The following is a 22,985-nucleotide window of genomic DNA, read 5'->3' as shown; positions in this document are numbered from 1 at the left end:
CCCAGTAGACCATGTCTTGTGCCAGGTCTGGGGTCTTGGCCCCTTGTTCCCCGATTGACCAAAGGCTGTGCTGGTGCATCGAAGGCAGTGGTGAATGTCAGCATTGATGTCGGTCTTCATCGAGAGGTGGCTTCCGGGATTTGAGGGCTGGTCCGTTTCTCAGGGTCTCACTGTGGACCTGTTGTTCGGCAGGGACAAGCTGCCTAATGTTGGGTGTGACCCCACCCTCTCCTGCTTCAGTGAATGAGCTGGCGATGCTCGATGCTCAGCAAGCAATGTCTGTACACTACAACCAAACCATACTGAGGTTGTGGAGCCTTCAGACAAGAGGTAACTGCAGAGTGGCCTTCCTGCTGTCTGCCTTGGGACAGGTCATGGATGGCTCCTCCTGGTGAGCGACTCCCTGAATCTCCATGTGGATTCTCTCCCTGCAGAGGCACCGATTCTTACAGCTGTGGAATGGGAGGCGGAGTAGGCCATTTGGCCCTTTGATCCTGCTCCCCATTCAATATGATTGTGGCTGATCGTCCAGATTGAGCCCCAGCTCCTGCTTCCTCCCCATATTCCTGGCTCCCTCTTGCCCCAAGAAAAGTCCCACTCCTTCCAGTGTACATGTCATCAACTACTTTCCATGATGGAGAAGTCCAGGGTTCACTGGAAAATTCTCCTAGTCTCGGTCTTAAATGGCTTCTCCTTTATCCTTAGTGACCCCTGGTCTCACGGTCCCCAGCCATCGGGAACATTCTTCCCACATCTAATCTGTCCACACTGGTAGAATCTGGAAGGTTTCTATTCGATCCCTTCTCAGTTTTCTAAACTCTTGTGAATAAATTGGTAAATTGTTTTTTTATTGCCACGTGTACCGAGGTGCAGTGGAAAACGTTGTTTGGTATGCCATGCACACAGATCAGTTCATCAGTGCATTGAGGTAGTACAAGGGAAAACAATAACAGAATGCAGAATAAAGTGAAGACACAAGGAATTCTGCAGCTGCTGGAATCTGGAGCAATGCACAAAAAGTTCTGGAGGATCTTAGCAGGTCAGGCAGCATCCGTGGAGGGAAATAAACAGTCGACGTTTCGGGCCGAGACCCTTCATCAGGACTGGAAGGGAAGAGGGGAGAAGCCGGAATAAGAAGGTTGTTGGGGGGGGCTAGGGGGAGGGGTAGGGGTCGGGGGTGGGAGGGGGAGCACACGCAGGCAAGGGAGAAGTGAGTTCTGGTGACAGGCGAGTCCAGGTGAGGGGGGATGGTAGGTGGTTGGGGGGGGGGGTGTGGGGAAGATGTAATAAGCTGAGAGGTGACAGGTAGAAGAGGCAAAAGGGCTGAAGGAGAAGGAATCCGGTAGGAGAGGGCAGTGGGCCATGGAACGAAGGATGGGGGAGGGGAGGGGAGGAGACGGGCAGGTCATCAAGGCAGGGGAAGGGAGCCACAGGAATAAGGGAAGACAAAGGAGTCGGGGGGTGGGGGGGGGAAGAAAAGGAAGGGGAGGGGTTACCGCAAGTTGGAGAAATCGAGGCCGTCAGGTTGGAGACTCCCAAGGTGGAATATGAGGTGTTGTTCCTCCAACCTGGGTCCGGCCTCGAGGTGCAGTAGAGGGGGCCGTGGATGGACATGTCAGTGTGGGAGTGGGATGTGGAACTGAGGTGGGCGGTCTCTTGCGGCAGACGGAGCGAAGGTGCTCGACGAAGCGGTCACCCAGTCTGCGTCGGGTCTCACCCGTGTTACAGTTACAGGGTGTTTAAGGTGTTGCAGTTACAGAGAAAGTGCAGCGCAGGCAGATAATAAGGTGCAAGGCCATAACGAGGTAGATTGTGAGGTCAAGAGTCCATCTTATCGTACTGGGGACTATTGTACTAGTCTTATAACAGCAGGACAGAACATAGACTAGTACAGCACAGAACAGGCTCTTCGGCCCACAATGTTGTGCCGACATAGCTAATCCCCACGACCTAGAGAATGCCCCTATCCCTCCATTTTCCTCTCATTCATGTGCCCATCCAAGCTCCTCTTAAAAGCCCCCAATGAATTTGCCTCCACCACCCTATCAGGCAACGCGTTCCAGGCATCCAACACTCTCAGTAAAAAACGTACCCCTCATGTCTCTTCTGAACCTACCCCTTCTCACCGTAAATGCATGTCCTCTGGTATTGGATCGCTCAGTAATGGGAAAAAGATATTGCCTGTCCACCCTATCTATGCCCCTCATAATTTTATACGCTTCCAACAGATCACCCCTCAGCCTCTGCCGCTCCAGAGTAAAGAGCCCAAGTTTGTCCAGCCTCTCCTGATACCACATGCCCTCTAATCCAGGCAGCATCCTAGTAAACCTGCTCTGCACCCTCTCTAAAGCTGCAACATCTTTCCTGTAGTGAGGTGACCAAAATTGCACACAATACTCCAAATGCGGCATAACCAGAGTTCTATAGAGATGCGTCTATAGAGACGTCTTGACTCCTGTACTCAATCCCTTGATTAATTCAATACAAACATTCCATAAGCCTTCTTGACCACCCTACCTGTATAGCCACTTACAATGAGTCATGGTCCCTCTGCTCTTCAACACTGTTAAGGGTCTTGCCCTTAAGAGTGTACTGCCTCTTGACATTAGCCCTACCAAGGTGCAAGACCTCACGTTTATCTGGGTTAAACTCCATCTGCCATTTCGCTGCCCACATAAGCTGTCCTTGAGCCTGGTGGTACGTGCTTTCAAGCTTTAGTATCTTCTGCCCGATGGGAGGGGGGAGAAGAGGGACTGTCCGGGATGGGTGGGGTCTTTCATTATGCTGGCTGAGAGAAGTGTAGACAGATCGTCCCAATCGCTCTTCACGCATCAGTCCTGCTATCATAGGGATTGATCCAGTGAACTTTCACTGAACTCTCTCCACAGTGAGAATATCCTTGCTCTGATAAGGAGGGTGAAAGTGCATGCACTGCTCAAGGTGTGGGGTCACCCAGCCCTTGTACAGTCACAGGACAGCCCTCCTCCGACAGTCGAACCCTCCCACCAGGAAGGTGGTGGACCATTTGCCTTCACAACCAGCCGCTGCCCCTGTATGCATCCCTTCAGCGGCTGGGGTATTGCAGACACCCAGGTTCCCCTGAACCTCCCCTCTCCCAGTCCATCCCCGTCCAGGCAACAACCTGCCTTCCTGTCGTTGCTAAACTGAACAGCCTCCATCCAAAACATCGACTGTCCACTTCCCTCCATGGATGCCGCCCGACCTGCTGGGTTCCTCCAGCACTTTGTGTGTTGCTCCAGCCTCCAGCTTCTGCAGTGTGTCCGCTCCCCCAGCCTGCCCAAGCCACGGCCCCTCTGAATCCTCCTCGACACCTGCCCTCCCACCCAGCCTTGTATCAGCCCCAGGCTCGGAGACGTTCCGCTTCGTTCCTTCCTCCGCATCACGTATGAGTGCGGGAGGGACCCCACACCGTTCCCTTGGGGATGCTGCTGCTCACAGCCTGCCCCACTTCACCCTGCGACAGCTACATAGAACACTACAGCACAAGTGCAGGCCCTTCGGCCCACAATGTTGTGTCAACATTTTATCCTGCTCTAAGATCTATCTAACCCTTCCTTCCCACATAGCCCCCTATTTTTCTATCATTCATGTGCCTATCTAAGAGTCTCTTAAATGTCCCGAATGTATCTGCCCCCACAACCTCTGCTGGCAGTGCGTTCCACGCACCCACCACTCTCTGTGTAAAAAAAAAACTTACCGCTGACATCCTCCTTATACCTGCCTCCAATCACCTTAAAATTATGTCCCCTCGTGTGAGCCATTGTCACACTGGGAAAAAGTCTCTGACTGTCCACTCCATCTATGCCTCTTATCGTCTTGTACACCTCTATCAAGTCACCTCTCATCCTCCTCCTCTCCAAAGAGAAAAGCCCCAGCTCACTCAACTTATCCTCATAAGACGTGCTCTCCAATCCAGGCAGCATCCTCTGCACCCTCTCTAAAGCTTCCACATCCTTCCTATAATGAGGCGACCAGAACTGACCACAATACTCCAAGTGTGGTCTGGCCACAGTTCCATAGAGCTGCAACATCACCTCGCGGCTCTTGCACTCAATACCCTGACTAATGAAGGCCAACACTCCATACGCCTTCTTAACCACCCTATCGACCCGGGGGAAGTGCGGGGAGCACAGGCACAGCCTTGCTGAAACCTTTTCCTCACTGTCATAGAGTCTCCCAGAGCTCACAGACCCTTCGGCCCAACGTGTCCGTGCCGAACCCCGGTACCCATCCGCACCAATCCCATTTCCCAGCCCTCGGTTCGCACCCTCTCTGCCCCGGTGATTCAAGTGTGGGCTGGACGCTTCTTAAGTGTGGTGGGAGTCTCTGCCTCCAGCCCTCAGGCAGTGTGTTCCAGATTCCAACACCCCCCCACTCCTCTTGGGGTAAAACATTCCCCCTCAGACCCCTCCCCTGAACCGCGGGACGGGACACACCAGTCACGTCCAGCCGCGGCGCGTTTGCCTCCCGAGGACGTGCAAGCTGTGGTCCCAACCACAAGAAGGCTGTCCCCCCATCCCGACACTGCCCTTGCTCCATCCCACCGCACTGCTGCCCCCTGACCTCCAACGGACCTGCTGTGGGATCTGCCGGTGGTTGTGCTCCCCTGCCCCAGGGTGGGAAGGGGTTAACAGACACCTGCTGCGGCAGGTGAAGCACCTCCTCGGTTCCGCCTTCTCTCTCCCCGCGCTCCACCCATTGCCCGAGGCCAAAGGGAACAGGTTGGGCGAGTGAGGTGCTTGCCAGGGGTGAGTGGGAGGCGGAGCTGACACACCGACCGGGAACTGTCCGTCACGCAGCAGCCTCTCACCAGCTCTGGCTTCGCGTTCTGCTCCGCCACTGCGGAGCCTGGCACCCCCGGCACCTCGACCACCTCGCCCTGCGGCAACCTCGTCCTGCACCGTCACTGGGTCCCCTCTGGGAGAGAGAGCAACACACAGGGACCCGTTCCCAATCGCCGGAGGAACTTACCCTGACTCCTGCCCGTGCAGCAGACAACTTCCTCACTGTCCACCGCCTCCCTCTCCCTCCGTCTCTCTCTCTCTCTCCCTCCGTCTCTCTCTCTCTCTCCCTCCGTCTCTCTCTCTCTCCCTCCGTCTCTCTCTCTCTCCCTCCGTCTCTCTCTCCCTCCGTCTCTCTCTCCCTCCCTCCACCTCCCACTCCCTCTGTCTCTCTCTCCCTCCGTCTCTCTCCCTCAGTCTCTCTCTCACTTTCCCTCTCTTTCCCTCAGTCTCTCTCTCACTCTCCCTCTCTCTCCCTCAGTCTCTCTCCCTGTCTGTCTCTCTCTCTCACTCTCACTTTCTCTCACTCCCTTTCTCTCTTTCTCATTATCTGTCTCTCTTTCTCATTCTCTCTCTCTTTCACCTCTCTTTCTCCTCTCTCTCCTTCTCCCTCCCTCTGTCCCAAACAGAGGTAAACCCTGGAGACTGCTCGCTCTGCCATCCAGCTACAGATCTGCAGTGTGACCATCTGAAGACCTCACCCCACTGCCCAGGGATGGAGAGCCAGCTGACAGCCGTCCTGTTCCTCCTCCTCGTCCCCTCAGGTAAGGATCAAGGGCTAGCCGGAGGGCAAGGGGAGAGCGGGGTGTGCAGACGGGACGAGAGGCAGGGCTGGAAGGTGGGATCAGGAGGACAGACAGGGAGGGAGAATTGCAGAGGAGAAAATGAAAAGAGGAGGAGAGAGGGAGACCGAGAGAGAAGAGAGACAGAGAAAGAGATGCAGAGTCAGGGAGAGGGAGACAGACAGACAAAAGGAAACAGTAAAACAAAGTAATCCTGATTAGTCTTGTCCTGTGACGTCCCACTGCATGTTGGATCATGTAACTTGGTGAGGTTAACATGGCTCACCATCCACCTGTTCCAAGTCAGCAGGGAAAGATGCTGACTAATCAGGGGATATCCACCACTGGGTGAGACACAGAGTGAGGCTCCCTCTAACACTATCCCGTCACACACTCCCAGGGTCAGACACAGGGTGAAGCTCCCTCTACACCGTCCCATCACACACTCCCAGGGCACGGGTCAGACACAGAGTGAAGCTCCCTCTACACTGTCCCGTCACACACTCCCAGGGTCAGACACAGGGTGAAGCTCCCTCTACATTGTCCCGTCACACACTCCCAGGGTCAGACACAGGGTGAAGCTCCCTCTACACTGTCCCGTCACACACTCCCAGGGCACGGGTCAGACACAGGGTGAAGCTCCCTCTACACTGTCCCGTCACACACTCCCAGGGTCAGACACAGAGTGAAGCTCCCTCTACACTGTCCCGTCACACATTCCCAGGGTCAAACACAGGGTGAAGCTCCCTCTGCACTGTCCCGTCACACACTCCCAGGGCGCGGGTTAGACACAGAGTGAAGCTCCCTCTGCACCGTCCCATCACACCCTCCTCTTGCAATGTCCCAAACACTACCAGTGCTGTTTATTCACAGGTTTTATGAGGTGGAGCACAGAATCTCAGTGAGTCCTAATCTGTTTTCATTCTGTGAGGAGCTTTTGTTATTCCTACTCTCCCTGTGTGTGTTTTGCTTTCAGCAGTTGTGCTTTACTGGAAATTAATATGATAATTATACCTGTTGTAGAGGGCAGGGTGTGCAGGAATAACAGGCATATTCTCATACTGATACCAACACAGCGCCCAACAGTGAAAGCTCACACCTCGCAACTCCCCTTCCATACCCACAGCTCCCCTTCTCTCACTGTCCCCCCACCCTCCCAACTCCCCTTCCACACCCACCTCCCCATTCGCACCCATATATCTCCTCATCCCCCACCGCAATGTCCCGGAGCACTTGTGTACAGTTTCGGTAACCCTGCTGCAGGAAGGATGTGATTAAACCGGAACGAGTGCGGAAGAGGTTTACAGGGATGTCGGCAGGACTCGGGGCACTGAGTTATAAGGAGAGGTTGGCCAGGCTGGGACCTTTCCTCCTTGGAGTGTAGGAGACTGAGGGGTGATCTCAGGGGGGGGTGTAAAATTGCCGGGGGCGTGACTTCCAGGGTTGGGGAATGGAAAACCAGAGGACGCCGTTTCAAGGTTCGAGGGGAAAGGTTTAATCAGAACCTGAGGGACAACATCTTACTCAGTGGGTGGGAGATGTGTGGACCCAGCTGTCAGAGGGAGAGGGTGAGCCAGGGACATCACATACATTGAAGAAGTTCGTGGACAGGTTTATGGATGACGTTCCGAGGCATATGGGCCCAGTGCTGGGAAATGAGGTTAGCTTGGTCGGCATGGACACAGATGGGCCGAAGGGCCTTTCCCCGTGCTATGACTCACCCCCACCCCCACCCCACCTTGGTGGTCCATTCTCCACCGACACTGTCCTGTCCCTCAGCCACATGCTGCCCTGAGGGGGCTGTGACTGCACTGGGGACTGGTCTCTGCCCCCCTGGGGTTTGGTGACGGTGGATGGTAACCCACCCCCACCCCCATGTCCCGAGGGTGCTGTGTCCCGTGGGCCTTCAGGTCCCCCCTTACCCGGGCAGGTGATGTGGGAGGGGTGCAGTGCTGGTGCAGTTGATGGGAATGGGAGTGTACGCCAGTCGGGATGAGACGGGACGGGATGGGACTTGCCGAGTTTGGCAGAAAGCCTGGAACCTGCCAACTGCTCCGACCCACAAGTAGGTTCCCACAGGCATCGGCGGATCACGGCTCGTCCAGGGAGCCCGATCACATCATGGGGTAGCGCGGTGCTCCCTCACCGCCCCACCCCACAGCGCGGGTCTCCCTCACCGCACCTCCCACAGCATGGTGCTCCCTCACCACCCCTCCCACACTGCGGTGCTCCCTCACAGCACCTCCCACAGTGTGGCGCTCCCTCACTGTCCCTTCCACAGTGCGGAGCTCCCTCACCGCCCCCCCCACAGCGTGGCGCTCCCTCACCGCCCCTGCCACGGCGCGGAGCTTCCTCACTGTCCCTCCCACAGCGCCTGTCCCACAGTGCAGCCCTCCCTCAATGCCCCTCCCTCATTTCGCCTCCCACAGCGCGGAGCTCCCTCACCGCCCCTCCTGCGGTTCTCCCTCTGCACCATGTGACGTGTTAATCCCCTCCAACCGAGTACCCGCCGCTGTTTACTGTCATTTGTTATTTGTCATTTTGGAACTGCTTTTGGTTTTGCCGTGACCTTGGAGACATGTTTGAGATGTTTTGTGCAGACTTCTCGACATTCTAGTTTGACAGCTTTATCCACTCTCATTCTCAAACCATGCTCGGGGGAGAGAGAGGGAGGGAGGGAACAGGAGAAGGGTGAGAGAGTGAGAGGGAGAGATGGATAGAGGGAACGAGGGAGGGGACACAAGTGACTTACAGGTTTGGTGAGATCGTCATTCGTGATGCGGCCAGAATCCCAAAAGTGATATTGATATGTGAAGCCAGAACTTGGTTTGAGTTTAATGTGGGAAAGGTGAGACCCCTGGGTGTGGGAAGGTCGGAGACACAGGGCGCTGTGTAAGTGGGGAGAGGGGACAGAACGCTGGGCGCGGAGGGACGTGGTGTCCCCGTACACACAACACACGAGGTCGGCACGTGGGGACAGCGAGTCATTCCCAGGGACGGTGCGTGTTACAGGGGTTGGGGAGGGTGGGTAACAGTGGGGAAGGGTCAGGACCAGCGGGCAGGGTGTAGGTGACACCTCCCCCGGAGCACGGACACAGTGCTGCTCTCCGGGTTTAAGGAGGGGTCCCCCTGCGTCAGGGGCAGTGCAGGGAAGGGGGACTGGCTCCATCCCGGGGTGCTCTCACGGGGAGAGGGTGAGCAGGGTGGGACGGTGCTGGCTGGAGTTTAGACCGAGGGATCCCGAGGGGGCTCGGCCGGGGAGATGGTGAGAGGAGGTTCTCTCCGGTGGGGAATGGAGACGGGAGTGGGGGGTGTCTGGGAATATGGGGTTCAGATGGGGTGAGAAGGAAGTTCTTCCCGTGAACCTTCCGAGAGATAGCGAGAGCAAGACCTGGGCAGCACGGTGGTGCAGCGGGCAGAGCCACTGCTTTGCTGCTCCTGAGGCCCGGGTTTGATCCTGACTTCCGCTGCTGCATGCAGTTTGCATGTTCTCCCTGTGACCCGCGGGTTACCCCCGGGTGCTCCGGTTCCCTCCCACATCCCAGAGACGTGAGGGGCCTGTGGGTTAATTGGCCGCTGTAAATTGTCCCCAGTGCGTGGGTGAGGGGTAGGGTGTGGGGGGAGTGGATGGGAGTGTGGGGAGAATAGAATGGGATTAACGTAGGATTAGTGTAAATGGGTCGGTGATGGTCGGCACTGACTCAGTGGGCCGAAGGGCCTCTTTCTACAGCTCCATGAACCTATGAGTCCAGGACCAGAGAGAGGGGGGGAGAGAGAGGGGGGGGGGAAGCAGTTTGGGGGGTTGTGAGAGGGGAAAGTATAGAAAGAGGGAGGGGGAAGATAGGGATAGGAGAGAGAGGGGGGAGGGGAAGGGAGAGAACTGAGAACGGGAGATGGGTAGGAGAGAGAGAGAGAGTTGTGGGGGAGAGGGAGCAGGTAGAGAGAGAGAGACAAACTCTCACACTGAGAGCTGACATCACTAAGCCTGCGGTGAATGTGGAATGGGGTGTGTCAGCGATTTCGTGACACACAGGTTCCCTTCAACTCTTTGTTCCTTTGTGTTAGTCAGGATGAGGTGGGCTCCAAATGAACCCACCATGAAGTCATTCCCCAATTACTGATCCCACAAACACATCTCAAATCCAGTTTAAGAACACACACAGCTGAGATAATCCAAGCACAGATCTCGAAACAGACCATAAACACCCCTGCAGTGTGTGTGGGAAAATGTATCAGCAGACAGCAACAGCACATCTCTCTCTGCACCGTCCCGTCACACACTCCCGGGGCACGGGTCAGACACAGGATGAAGCTCCCTCTACACTGTCCCGTCACACGCTCGCAGGGCACAGGTCAGACACAGGGTGAAGCTCCCTCTACACTGTCCCGTCACACGCTCGCAGGGCACAGGTCAGACACAGGGTGAAGCTCCCTCTACACTGTCCCGTCACACGCTCGCAGGGCACAGGTCAGACACAGAGTGAAGCTCCCTCTACACTGTCCCATCACACACTCCCAGGGCACGGGTCAGACACAGAGTGAAGCTCCCTCTACACTGTCATATAGTCATACATCATGGAAACAGGCCCTTTGGCCCATCTTGTCCACGCCAACCCAGGTGCCTACCTGACCCAGTCCCACTTGCCTGCATTTGGCCCATCTCCCTCTAAACCTTTCCTATCCCTGTACCTGTCCAAATGACTCTTAAATATTGTCATTGTATGCACCTCTACCCCTTCCTCTGGCAGCCTGCACCCACCACCCTGTGAGGGAAAAATTGCCCGTCAGCTTCTCGTTAAACCTTTCCCCTCTCACCTTGAACCTATCCCTTCAGTTTTCGACTCCTCTTCCCTGAGAAAATGACCAACCACCTCATCTGTGCTCCTCATGATCTTATACCCCTCTATAGGGTCACCCATCAGCCTCCTGCGCTCCAGGGTTAGTGACCAGAACTGCTAACAATGCTCCGAGTGTGGTCTCACCAACAACTTGTACAGCTGTAACGTGACGTCCCAACTCCTGGACTCAGTGCCCTGACTGATGAAAGCAAGTGCCATCTGCCTCCCTCACCACCCTGTCTACCTGCGTCACCACTTTCAGGGAACCATGTACCTGTACCCCTGGGTCTATCCATCTACAGCACTCCCCAGGACCCTGCCGTTCACTGTGTAAGAAATACCCTGGTTTAACTTCCAAAATACATCACTTCACTCTTGCTGGAGTTAAATTGCATCTGCCAATCCTTGGCCCACTTTCCCAGTTGATCGAGATCCTGTTGTAACCTTAGACACCTTCTTCCCTGTCCACCACACTACCTGGTGTCACCTGCGAACATACTAATTAGGGCACCTACATTATCATCCAAATCATTAATGTAGATGACAAATAAAAGTGGATCCCTGCAGCACACCACTGGTCACAGGCCTCACTCTGAAAACACCCCTCCGCTACCACCCTCTGACTCCTACCACTGAGCCAATTTTGTATCCAATTGGCTGGCTCACCTTGATCCCATGTGGTCTAACCTTCCGGACCAGCCTACCATGCAGGACCTTGTCAAATGCCTTGCTAAAGTCCATGTAGACAACGTCTACTGCCCTGCCCTCATCAGCCCTCTTCTCTCCCTCAAGGGATTATACTCAAGGGATTCGCTTGATTCCTCAAGGGATTATACTCAAGGGATTCGCTTGATCCCAGCTGCCTATACCTGACATATGCCTTGTTCTTTCTCCTCACCAGGACCTCAATATTCCTCATCAACCAGAGTTCCCTACTCCTTCCAGCCTTGCCCTTCCCTCCGACAGGAACATAGAACATAGAACAATTACAGCACAATTCAGGCCCTTTGGCCCACAAAGCTGTGCCGAACATGTCCCTAGAAATTACTAGGCCTCTACTTTACTCAGCTCCATATACCGATCTAACAGTCTCTTGAAAGACCCTATCGTATCCGCCTCCACCACCGTTGCCAGAAGCCCATTCCACACACTCACCACTCTCTGAGTAAAAAACTTACCCCCGACATCTCCTCTGTACCTACTCCCCAGCACCTTAAACCTGTGTCCTCCTGTGGCCATCAATTCAGCCCTGGGGAAAAGCCTCTGACTATCTACCCGATCAATACCTCTCATCATCTCATACACCTCTGTCAGGTCCCCCCCTCATCCTCCGTCGCTCCAAGGAGAAAAGGCCAAGTTCCCTCAACCTGCTTTCATAAGGCATGCTCCGCATTCCAGGCAGCATCCTCGTAAATCTCCTCTGCACCCTCCCTATGGCTTCCACATCTTTCCTGTAGTGAGGCGACCAGAACTGAGCACAATAAACATGTTCTCCATGAACTCTTCCTGACTCACTTTTAAAACCCTCCCACTTACCAGACTTCCCTTTACCTGTGAACAACCTTTCCCAACGAACCTTTGCCAGTTCCTATCTGATGCCGTCAAAATTAGCCTTGCCCCAGTTCAGGACTTTAAGTTGTGGAGCAGTTCTGTCTTTTTCCATGACTATTTTGAAACCACCAGAATTCTGGTCAGTGGTCCCACAGAGCTCCCCCCACTGACACCTCAGTCACTTGCCCAGCCTCATTTCCCAACAGAAGGTCCAGCGTTGCACTCTCTCTGGTAGGGCCGTCTAAGTACTGCTTCAGAAACCTTTCCTGCACACATTCAACAATTGCTTCCCCATCCAAATCCCAGTACTATGGCAGTCCCAGTCAATATTAAGGAAGATAAAACCACCTACGATTACCACCCTCCTATTCTTGCACCAGTCTGTGATCTCCCTACATATTTGCTCCTCTAATTCCTGCTGACAATTGGGGGGTCTAGAGTACAATCCCATCAAAGTGATCACCCCCTTCTTATTTCTAAGTACTACCCATGTAGCCTCACTGGGGATTATCTCTGGAACATCCTAATTACTGCCGTGATGTTCCCCCAAATCAAAAACACCACTCGCCCTCCTCTCTCACCTCCACCCCCGCAGTATCTGTCCCTGGAACACTGAGCTGCCAGTCCTCCCATCCCGCAACCATGTTTCTGGAACAGCTGTGATATCCCAGTCCCGTCTTCCCGTCCGTGCCCTGAGCTCATCTGCCTGACCTGTCATGCTCCGTGCATTAAACGAAATGCAGTTCAGTCCCTCAGTTCTTCCCCAACTCCCCGTCCTGCCCCTGCCTGTCCTGCCGACTGGACTTGTTCTATATTTCCCATCACACACGCCCAGGGTCAGACACCGAGTACAGCTCCCTCTACACTGTCCCATCACACACTCCCGGGGCACGGGTCAGACACAGGGTGAAGCTCCCTCTACACTGTCCCATCACACCCACCCAGGGCACGGGTCAGACACAGGGTGAAGCTCCCTCTATACCGTCCCATCACACACTCCCGGGGCACGGGTCAGACACAGGGTGAAGCTCCCTCTACACTGTCCCATCACACCCTCCCAGGGCACGGGTCAGACACAGGGTGAAGCTCCCTCTACACTGTCCCATCACACACTCCCAGGGCACGGGTCAGACACAGGGTGAAGCTCCCTCTACACTGTCCCGTCACACACTCCCAGGGCATGGGTCAGACACAGGGTGATGCTCCCTCTACACTGTCCTGTCACACACATGATTTACACACAGAGTGAACCTGACATTTGACAAGGTCCCACATGGTAAGCTGGTCTAGAAACTTATGGGATCCGAGGCATGTTGTCTAATTGAATTGAGAATTATCTTGGTGATGGGAGGCAGAGGGTAGTGCAGGAAGGGTGTTTCTCGATCAGAGGTCTGTGGCCAGTGGCGTGCCGCAGGGATCGGCGCTGGAACCCTTGTTGTTTGTGATATATATATTAACGACTTGGATGTAAATGTAGCAAGTAGGGTTATAAGTTTGCAGATGACACGGAATCTGCATAATGGGAAATGTTATCTAAAGCTGCAGCAGGATATAGATGAGGTAGGAAGTTGGGTGGAATGTTGGCACCTCGGATAATTGCGAGGTGTTGCATTTTGGGAAGACAAATCAGGGTAGGATTTTCACAGTGAACGGCAGGGACCTGGCAGGTGTTGTAGAAGTACATGCTTCCCTGAAAGTGGGTTCACAGGTAGACAGGGTGGTGAAGGCGTTTGGCACGCTGGCCTTCATCAGTCAGGGCACTGAGTATAGGAGTTGGGATGTTGCAGTTGGTGCAAGATGTTGGTGAGGCTGCACATGGAATATTGTGTTCAGTTTTGGTCCCCCTGCTATAGGAAAGGTGCCATGAAGCTGGAAAGAGTGCGGAGGAGATTTACAAGGATGTTGCTGGGAGTGAGTTATGGAGAGAGGTTGAGTAGGTTGGAAGTTTTTCATTGGAGTGTAGGAGAATGAGGGGTGATCTTACAGAGGTGTATAAGATCATGGGGGGCATAGACAGGGTGAACGTGTACAGTCTTTTCCCAGGGCTGGGGAACAAGAACTCGAGGGCACAGGTTTAAGGTGAGAGGGGAGAGATTTAACAGGAACCTGAGGGACAACTTTTTCACCCAGAGGGTGGTCAGTGTGTGGAACGAGCTGCCAGAGGAAGTGGAGGAGGCAGCTACAGTAACAACATGCAAAAGGTCCGTGGATAGGGAAGGTTTAGAGGGATACGGGCCAAACGCAGGGAAATGGGACTGGCTCAGATGGGAGTCTCGGTTGGCCTGGACCAGTTGGGCCAAAGGGCCTGTTTCCGTGCTGTCTGACTCTGTAGAATTTAATCCTGACGAGGTGATGCATTTTGGGAAGTCACACAGGGGTAGGACATACACAGTAAACAGTAGGGCACCGAGGAATGTTGATGAACAGAGAGAACTTGGGGGTTCAGGTCTGTGGTTCCCTGGAAGTGGGAACACAGGGTGATGAAGAGGGCACATGGCATTCTTGTCTTCATAGGTTGTGGCACAGAATGTAAGAGTTTGAACATCACGTGGTTACTTTATAAAACACTGGTCTGGGCACAGCGGAAGCGGTGTGTCCTGTTCTGGCCCCCACACAGCAGGAAGGAGGTGATGGCACTGGAGAGGGTGCAGAGGAGGGTGCCCGGGGATGGAGGACTGCAGTTACGGGGAGAGATCGGACGAGCTGGGTTTGTGTTCCCGGGAGCGGCGGAGGCTGAGGGCGGACCTGGTACAGGTGTACAGGTGACCCCTGCGTTACGGCCGTTCCGCTTCCAGAAATTTGCCCTGACGGAATTCACAAATCACTGCCCAGGACGTTGACAGGTGAAATAAAATTCACTCTCACAGAAGTTGTGTGAAATAAAGTAAAGAACTCAACACAAAATCAATTTCTCTTCAACTCGTGTTTCTTGCCACACGCTCAGATGATGTGTCTTCCCACTACAGAAAATGGCGGCAAGGACCATTTTCTAGGAACACACCCCCTCCCCCATGCATAACGAAGGGGTCCCTCTCCTCTTCACCCTCTCCAGTGCAATCACATCCTGCCTGTGACGTGGTGACCAGAACTGTACACTGTGCTCCAACTGCAACCTAACTAGTGTTTTGTAAAGTTGGCACACAATGTTCCGACTCTTATACTCAATGCCCCAACCTACAAAGGCAAGCATGCCATTCGATTATGAGAGGCATAGATCACGTAGATAGTCGGAATCCTTTTCCCCATGGGTGGGGTATCAAAAACCAGAGGGCGTCAGTCAAAGTCGAGTTTATTGTCATCTGCACGTCCGTGTGCGCACAGGTGCAATGAAAAACTTACCTACAGCAGCATCACAGGCACACAGTATCAGATCAGCAGCATTCACAAGAAAAACACAAATTAAACGCATACAATCTTTACAAGAAAGAAGACAGAACAAAAAAAAAAGTCCATTTTAGTGCAAAGTGGTCATCGTGTTGCCAAACTGTGGTGATGATGGTTGTAGGGAAGTCGCTGTTCCTGAACCTGGTGGTTTGGGGACTTCAGGCTTCTGTACCTCCTGCCCGATGGGAGCTGCGAGACGATGGCACGGCCCGGATGCTGGGGATTTTTGATGATGGATGTTGCCTTCCTGAGGCAGCGTCTCCTGTAGATGCTCCCGATGGTGGGGAGGGATGTGCCTGTGATGTATTGGGCTGAGTTCACTGCTCTCTGCAGCTTCTCGTGTTCCTGTGCATTTGAATTGCCGTCCCAGACCCTGATGCAACCAGTCAGGTTACTTTTAACAGCACATCTGTAGAAGCTTGTTAGAGTTTTAAAGGGGATCTGAGGGGTAAGTTTTTACCCAGAGAGGGTGATATCTGGACCACTGCCAGAGGTGGTGGGGGAATCGGATACAATCCATTTCTAAAATCATGAGAGGTGGATGGACACAGTCTTTTCCCCACAGTAGGAGAGTCTAAAATTGGAGGGCAGAGGTTTAATGTGAGAGGGGGAAGATCTAAAGGGGACCTGAGGGGCAACTTTTTCACACAGGGGTGGTGAGTATATGGAACAAGAAAATGGTAGAGGTGGGTACACTGTTTAAAACACATATGGATGGTACATGGGGAGCAAAGGGTTAAGGGGATACAGGCCAAACACGGGCAAACGGGACTGGCTCAGGTAGGCACCGTGGTCGGCCTGCACATGGTAGGCTGAAGGGCCTGTTTCTGTACTGTACCACTCTGCACTGTCCCATCCCACTGTCCCAGGTCATGGGTCAGACACCAGATACTTGGCAAGCTGGTTGAGAAGTTTAAGGCAGTTGGCAGGATCCAAGGTGAGTTGGCTAACTGGATCCCGAACTGGTTTGGTGCTGGGAGGCAGCGGGAGGTGGTGGCGGAGGGAGGTGGTGGCGGAGAGTTTTGCTGACTGGAGGTCTGTGACCAGCGGTGTACCGCAGGGATCGGTGCTGGGGCTGTTGCTGCTTGTGATATAGATTAACGACTCGGGTGTGAGTGTGGGAGGCGTGACTGGTGAGTCTGTGGACGGCGAGGAAGGTTATCGGAGAATCCAGCAGGATTCTGATCAGACGGAAAGTTGGGCAGAGCGTTGGCAGATGGAATTTAATCCTGACAAGCATGAGCTTGGTGCATTTTGTAACTCAAATAGGGGCAGGGCTTGCACAGTGAGTGGTAGGGTGCTAAGGAATGTTGATGAACAGAGGGACCTTGGGGTTCAAGGCCACGGTTCCCTTAAAGTGGCAGCACAGGTGGGGAGGAAGGTGGGCTTTGCCTTCACAGTGCAGGGAACAGCAGACAGGAGTTGGAATGTTATGTCGCAACTTTACAAACACTGGTTAGACTGCTTGTGCAGACTTTGTTGTGTGCAGTTCTGGTTACCACACTAAAGGTGGTAAACGTGTTTATTATTGTCACTATACCAAGGAACAGTGGAAAAACTTCGTTTATGCATGCTGATCATTTCATCACGTCAGTACACTGAGGCAGTACAAGGGAAAACAGTAACAGAATGCGGCATAAAATGTTACAGCTACAGAGAAAGTGCAGACAGTAAGGTGCAAGGTCATAACGAGGTAGATTGTGAGGTCAGCGTCCACCTCATCATACTAGTGAATCATTCAATAGTCTTATAACTGCGGGATAGAAGCTGTCCTTGAGCCTGGTGTTAAGTGCTTTCAGGCCTATGTATCTTCTGCCTGATGGGAGGGGGGAGAAGAGAGAATGCCCGGGGTGGGAGGGGTCTTTATCGAGGCAATGGGAAGTGTAGACAGAGTCCCTGGAGGGGAGGCTGGTTTCCGTGATATGCTGGGCTGTGTCCACAACTGTCTGCAGTTTCTTGCGGTCCTGGGCAGAGCAGTCGTCATACCAAGCCGTGATGCATCCAGATAGGATGCTTTCTATGGTGCATTGATAAAAATTGGTGAGTGTCAAAGGGGATATGCCAAATTTCCTTAGTCTCTACAAATTTCCTTAGTAGGGACGGGTCAGACGCAGAGTGAAGCTCCCTCTACACTGTCCCATCACACACTCCCAGGGCACGGGTCAGACACAGGGTGAAGCTCCCTCTACATTGTCTCGTCACACACTCCCAGGGCACGGGTCAGACACAGGGTGAAGCTCCCTCTACATTGTCTCGTCACACACTCCCAGGGCACGGGTCAGACACAGGGTGAAGCTCCCTCCAGACTGTCCCATCACACACTCCCAGGGTCAGACACAGGGTGAAGCTCCCTCTACACTGTCCCGTCACACACTCCCAGGGTCAGACAGAGTGAAGCTCTCTCTACACTGTCCCATCACACCCTGCACTGGTTGTACCTGTTTCTCCAGAGTTGGCGTGTTTGGCCTGACTCCAGTGTGATCAGGGTGTGAGGCGTGTGCTCTGCTGTTTCCTGTTTCCCTGCTCACAGGTATGACTCACCTCTGGACACTCCTGCTGACTGTGTCAGAGTCCCCTCGTTCCCTGGTCCTTGTGGTGTTTATCAGACAAGGCGTGGGCTGCTCCCCGTTCACCCAGGGCACTACTTCCAGCCCCCTCCAAGGGGTTACAGGGCTGGAATCACCCTGCACTCGGCACCCACGACAGGATGGCCGGAGGCTTCAGCTCCAAGCGCGCTCCGAGCAGCTCGCTGCTCCACCGTCCGGTCCGTCCCTCGTTCCAGCCACTCTCACGGCCCGCGCACCTCCCTCCACCAGCGGGGGAGTGCTCTGACCGGACGGGACCACGTCCCAGGACCTGAACAGGTCCCAGTGAAACGCGGGCAACAGCCGACGCTCGCTCCGGGGAGCTGTGCCTCTTCCTGAAGGCAGTGCACCGGAGGGGAAAGTAGGTGGCCAGCGCACGCCATCTCGGAGGGTGCCAGGCGTAGAGGTGCAGGGTCCTGAGGCGGAGAGATGCCAGCTGGGTACGTACGCACACCAGCCGCTGACCGCCCTCCCCAGTCAGGAGACTCCGGACCGCAGCAGAGACCCAGTGTTTCCTGTTGCCTCAGAAGAAGTCGACCAACTTCCTCTGGGTCATGGTGACAATGACAGAGGGCAGGACCAAAGTGACCAACCGGTGCCACAACATGGAGGCCACCAGTTGGTCTGTGACCGGCGCTGTGCCCCGGTAAGGAATCGCTCTCAGTCGTCCCAACCAGAGCCCAAGCAGAGCAACGACTTTCGTCTCCCAGTCCTCCCAGTTCCCCGGCCAGGTTTCCTCAGTGGGACTCATGCAGGCACCCAGGTAGGGGAGGTGTGTGGTGCTCCACGTAAGTGGTCTCAGTTCCTCCGGCAGGGAGTCCACCTGCCACTGACCCACCGAGAGCCTGGAACATTTCTGCCAGTTGATCCTGGCGGAGGGCGCAGCTGAAAAGACCCGCAGTTCCTGGCTGCACAGAGGTGCCTGTACGGGCTGCTCCTGCACACTGTACGCTTCCTCGTCCAGACATCCGGACACGCCGTGACGGTCCGTTCTGCCAGCCGGCAACAAGGGAGGTCCCCAGTGGGGTCTCTTTCTGCGGGAGTCCTGGGGTGGGGAGTGTTGCACAGAGCAGTGCCGTGTCACTGATTCCTCATTCGGTTTACGGACTCCCGAGCCGCCTGTCATTTCTGCGGCCGGGAGGAGTCGACGTATCGTGTACATACAGAGTGTGAGAGGTTGCAGCCCCTGTTAGAGTATCTGGAGGGGCTGCTCTTCACGTCCTGGTGGCACTTCAGCCCCACACCCCTGATCTTCGGACACCAAGTGCGGAGGGGGGTTGGGTCGCTCAGGGGGGGTGTCTCCTGGTTGGTTTGCACACGATTAAACTCCTGACTAATCCTTTGTGCGTGTCCACCTCCCTCCATTCTCTGCACATCGATGGGCCTGTCTAAGAGCCTCCTAAACCCCTCTGTCATATCTGCCTCCACCCCCACCCCTGGCAGCACATTCCAGGCACCCACCGCTCTCTGTGTAAAAAACTTGTCCCACACATCTCCTTTGGACTTACCCCCTCTCACCTTAAATGCATGCCCTCTGGTATTAGACATTTGACCCTGGGGAGAAAGATATGAGTTGTCTATCTGTGCCTCTCATAATCGTATAAATTTAAAAAAAAAATTTTTATTTACAGCGTGGTAACAGGCCCTTCCGGCCCAACGAGTCCGCGCTGCCCATTTTAAACCCCAAAGGGGCAATGTCGATCACGTTTCCCCTTAGTGTCCACTGCTCCAGAGAAAACAACCCAAGTTTGTCCAACCTCTCCTCATAGCACATGCCCTCTAATCCAGGCAGCATCCTGGTGAATCTGTTCTGCATCCTTTCCAAAGCCTCCACACCCTTCCTGTAACAGGGCGGCCAGAACTGAATGCAATACTCCATAACAGAGTTTTATAAAGCTGCAACATTACTTCCTGACTCTTGAACTCAATGCGTTAACTATTAAAAGCAGGCATGCTGTACGCCTTCTTTACTGCCTATCAACATGTGTAGCCACTTTCAGGGAGCTGTGGACTTGGACCCCAGGATCTCTCTGTACATCAACACTGTTAAGGGTCCTGCCATTAACTGTGTCCTGTCTCTTTACATTTGATCTCCCAAAGTGCAACACTTCACACTTGGCCGGATTAAACTCCATCTGCCATTTCTCCGCCCATATCTACAACTGATCTATGTCCCGTTGTATCCTTTGGCAATCTTCCACACTGTTCACAACACCACCAGTCTTCGTATCATCTCTGAACTTACTAACCCACCCATCCACATTGTCATCCAGGTCATTTATATACATCACACACAGCAGAGGTCCCAGTGCGGATTCCTGCGGAACACCACTGGTCACAGACCTCCAGCCAGAATATCGACCACTACCCTCTGTCTTCTATGGACAAGCCAGTTATGAATCCAAATGTCATGGATCCCATGCATCTTAATCTTCTGGATGAGCCTCCCATGAGGGACCTTGTCAAACACCTTACTGCGATCCAGCTCTACCTTCATCAATCACCCTCGTCACCTCCTCAAAAAAGTCTGTCTCCCGGTCGGTTCGCTCCTGGGCCGAGGTGGCCATCCACGGGTCCAGGCGGTGGGCAGTCGAGGGTTCTGCCCGATCCGATTGCCCGCCCCTCTTCCGGGGTTACGTCCGTTCCCGTGTGTCCCTGGAGAAGGAGCACGCAGTGTCCGCGGGTACACTGGGGGATTTGCGGGACCGGTGGGCACCACAGGGGCTCGAGTGTGCTCGGGATGGCAGTGTTTTAATTTGAGAACCATATAAATGTTCTTTTGAAAGTTATGTAAACATGTAAATGAACCTCTTTTTAAAATCGAAACAGGCAGAAGTTACACCAGTCACTGACCCCTGTCTCTCCCCTCCTCCCTCTGCACCCCCTCCCTCCCTCCCTTACTCCCTCCCAATCTCCTTCTGCCTCTCCCTGGCACCCTCCCCATCCTGACGCCCACCTCCACCGATCTCCATGTACTCCCCTGCTCCTCCCTCCCCACACTCTCCCCCTACTTCTGCCTCCCTCTCTGCCCCTCCTCCCAACCCTCTCTGCTTCCCTTCCTCTTCTCCTGTCTCACCCCACTCCACCTCCCTCCTCCCTCCTCCTCTCCCCAACATCCTCTCCCTCCTCCCAACCCTCTCTCTCCCTGCTCCCCCTCCTTCCCTCTCCCTCCCTCCTCTCCCCCACTCTCCCCTCTACCTCTCCTTCCTGTCCTTCCCCCCGCCCCCACCCCCACCCTCCCTCACTCTCCCCTCCTCTCCCCCACCCTCCGCTCTACCCCCACTCCCTGCCCCTGCCCCTCCCCCTGCCTCCCCCACTCTCCATCCCTCTCCCCTCCCTCTCCCGTCCCTCTCCCCCCCAGGACTGTGCGGGCTGGAGCTGCAGACGGATGCCCAGACCCTGGTCACCCTGGGCCGCAGCGCGCGGCTGCGCTGCCTGTTCACGGGCTCGGGACAGGTGACGCAGGTGACGTGGGACAAGCTGACGGAGCTGGGGCCACAGATGGTGGCGGTGCGGAGCAGGGAGCACGGCTCCAGCACGCACCCCTTCTACGGGGCCCGCGCGCGGTTCGAGCAGGCCGGCGTGCAGGCCGACGCCTCGCTGCTGATCCAGGACGCGGTGCTGGCGGACGCCGGGCACTTCCGCTGCAAGGTCTTCACCTTCCCCTCCGGCAGCTTCGAGGGGGACACCTGGCTCACCGTCCTGGGTAGGTAGCAGGGGTGGGGGGGGGAGGGGGAGAGGGGGAGTGGAGGGTGAAGTGTGGGAGGGGTGGGGGGACGGGGAGGTGGAGGGGGAAGTCTGGGGGAGCGGAGGAAGGTTTGGTTACATATTACTATTCAAATTTTACTGTCTCTCCCCCCACCCCTCACTCCCTCCTCCCCTGCCTCTCACTCTCTCGTTCACACTCTCCACTCCTTTCCTCCAATCCTGGCTCCCCGTCTCCCCCCCACTCGCCTCACCCCTCCACCCCTTCCCTCCCCCTCCCCTCTCTCCCTCCCCCCTCTCACCACACCCCTCTCCCCCCACCCTCAGTGCCCCCCCAGGTCTGGGTGCTGCAGGGTCCGCGGGCCCTGCTGGAGGGGGAGCGCCGTGCGCTGGCGGCATCCTGTGTGGCCACGGGGAGTAAGCCGGGGGCGGAGGTGCGGTGGGAGTCCCCAGTGGTGGGGGAGCAGGAGCTGGTGGAGACGGACAACGAGAACGGCACGGTGACGACCACCGCACACTTCTACCTGCGGCCCGAGCGCTGGATGAAGGGGAAGAAGCTGCAGTGCAATGTCAACCACTCCACCCTGTCGGAGCCCATCCACATACCCTACACCATCAATGTCCTCTGTAAGTACCTGGCGCAGAGAGGGAGCGTCACTGTGTCCGACCTGTGCCCTGGGAGTGTGTGATGGGACAGTGTAGAGGGAGCTTCACCCTGTGTCCGACCTGTGCCCTGGGAGTGTGTGATGGGACAGTGTAGAGGGAGCTTCATTCTGTGTCTGACCCGTGCCCTGGGAGTGTGTGACAGGACAGTGTAGAGGGAGCTTCACCCTGTGTCTGACCCGTGCCCTGTGAATATGCGATGGGACACTGTTGGGAGAGCTTTGGTAAACTCCTTCATCCTGCCTTCATCTTGTAGATGTTCCTGAAGTTACTGTAAGAAGATCCACGGAGAATTGGCTTGTGGATATGGAAGGGATGGAGTTACAATGCGAAGAGAATGGGAATCCTCCAGCCACAGACTTTGTATGGAAAAAGTAGGGAATGACTTAAATTCTGGGGTCTATTTAATTGTGGATGGTGGGAGTGAGTGGGAAGGGGTGGGGTCCATTCAGATTGGACGTGGAAGGGGGTAAGGGGGTAGTGTTGGTTCGCGTTTCACACTTGCCTGGTGATTGGTCGACAGAGTGGGAGGTGCCCTTCCCAGCAACGTCACTGCGGATGGGGACAGGCTTTTATTCACCAGACGCCTCACCGTGGAAGATTCTGGAACCTACATCTGTGAAGTTTCCAATGAAGTCGGCAGTCGGAGCGCCCAGACTAAAGTAACCGTGTCCG

General features: G+C 55.0%; 1 protein-coding gene across 1 annotated transcript; it reads left to right on the top strand.

Annotated features, from left to right (window-relative positions):
- Positions 1-4,519: 4,519 nt before the first annotated feature.
- Positions 4,520-22,985, top strand: LOC127567135 (nectin-3-like; the record flags this gene model as incomplete). Its single annotated transcript, XM_052009830.1, has 5 exons — positions 4,520-5,566; positions 21,304-21,648; positions 21,975-22,274; positions 22,567-22,684; positions 22,834-22,985. Coding segments are annotated over exons 1-5 (964 nt in total), but the record flags the coding sequence as incomplete, so codon positions are not given.

This window comes from Pristis pectinata, unplaced genomic scaffold, assembly GCF_009764475.1.
Source record: "Pristis pectinata isolate sPriPec2 unplaced genomic scaffold, sPriPec2.1.pri scaffold_130_arrow_ctg1, whole genome shotgun sequence".
In the NCBI taxonomy this organism is placed as follows: domain Eukaryota; kingdom Metazoa; phylum Chordata; class Chondrichthyes; order Rhinopristiformes; family Pristidae; genus Pristis; species Pristis pectinata.
This window is presented reverse-complemented; position numbering and strand designations above follow the sequence as displayed.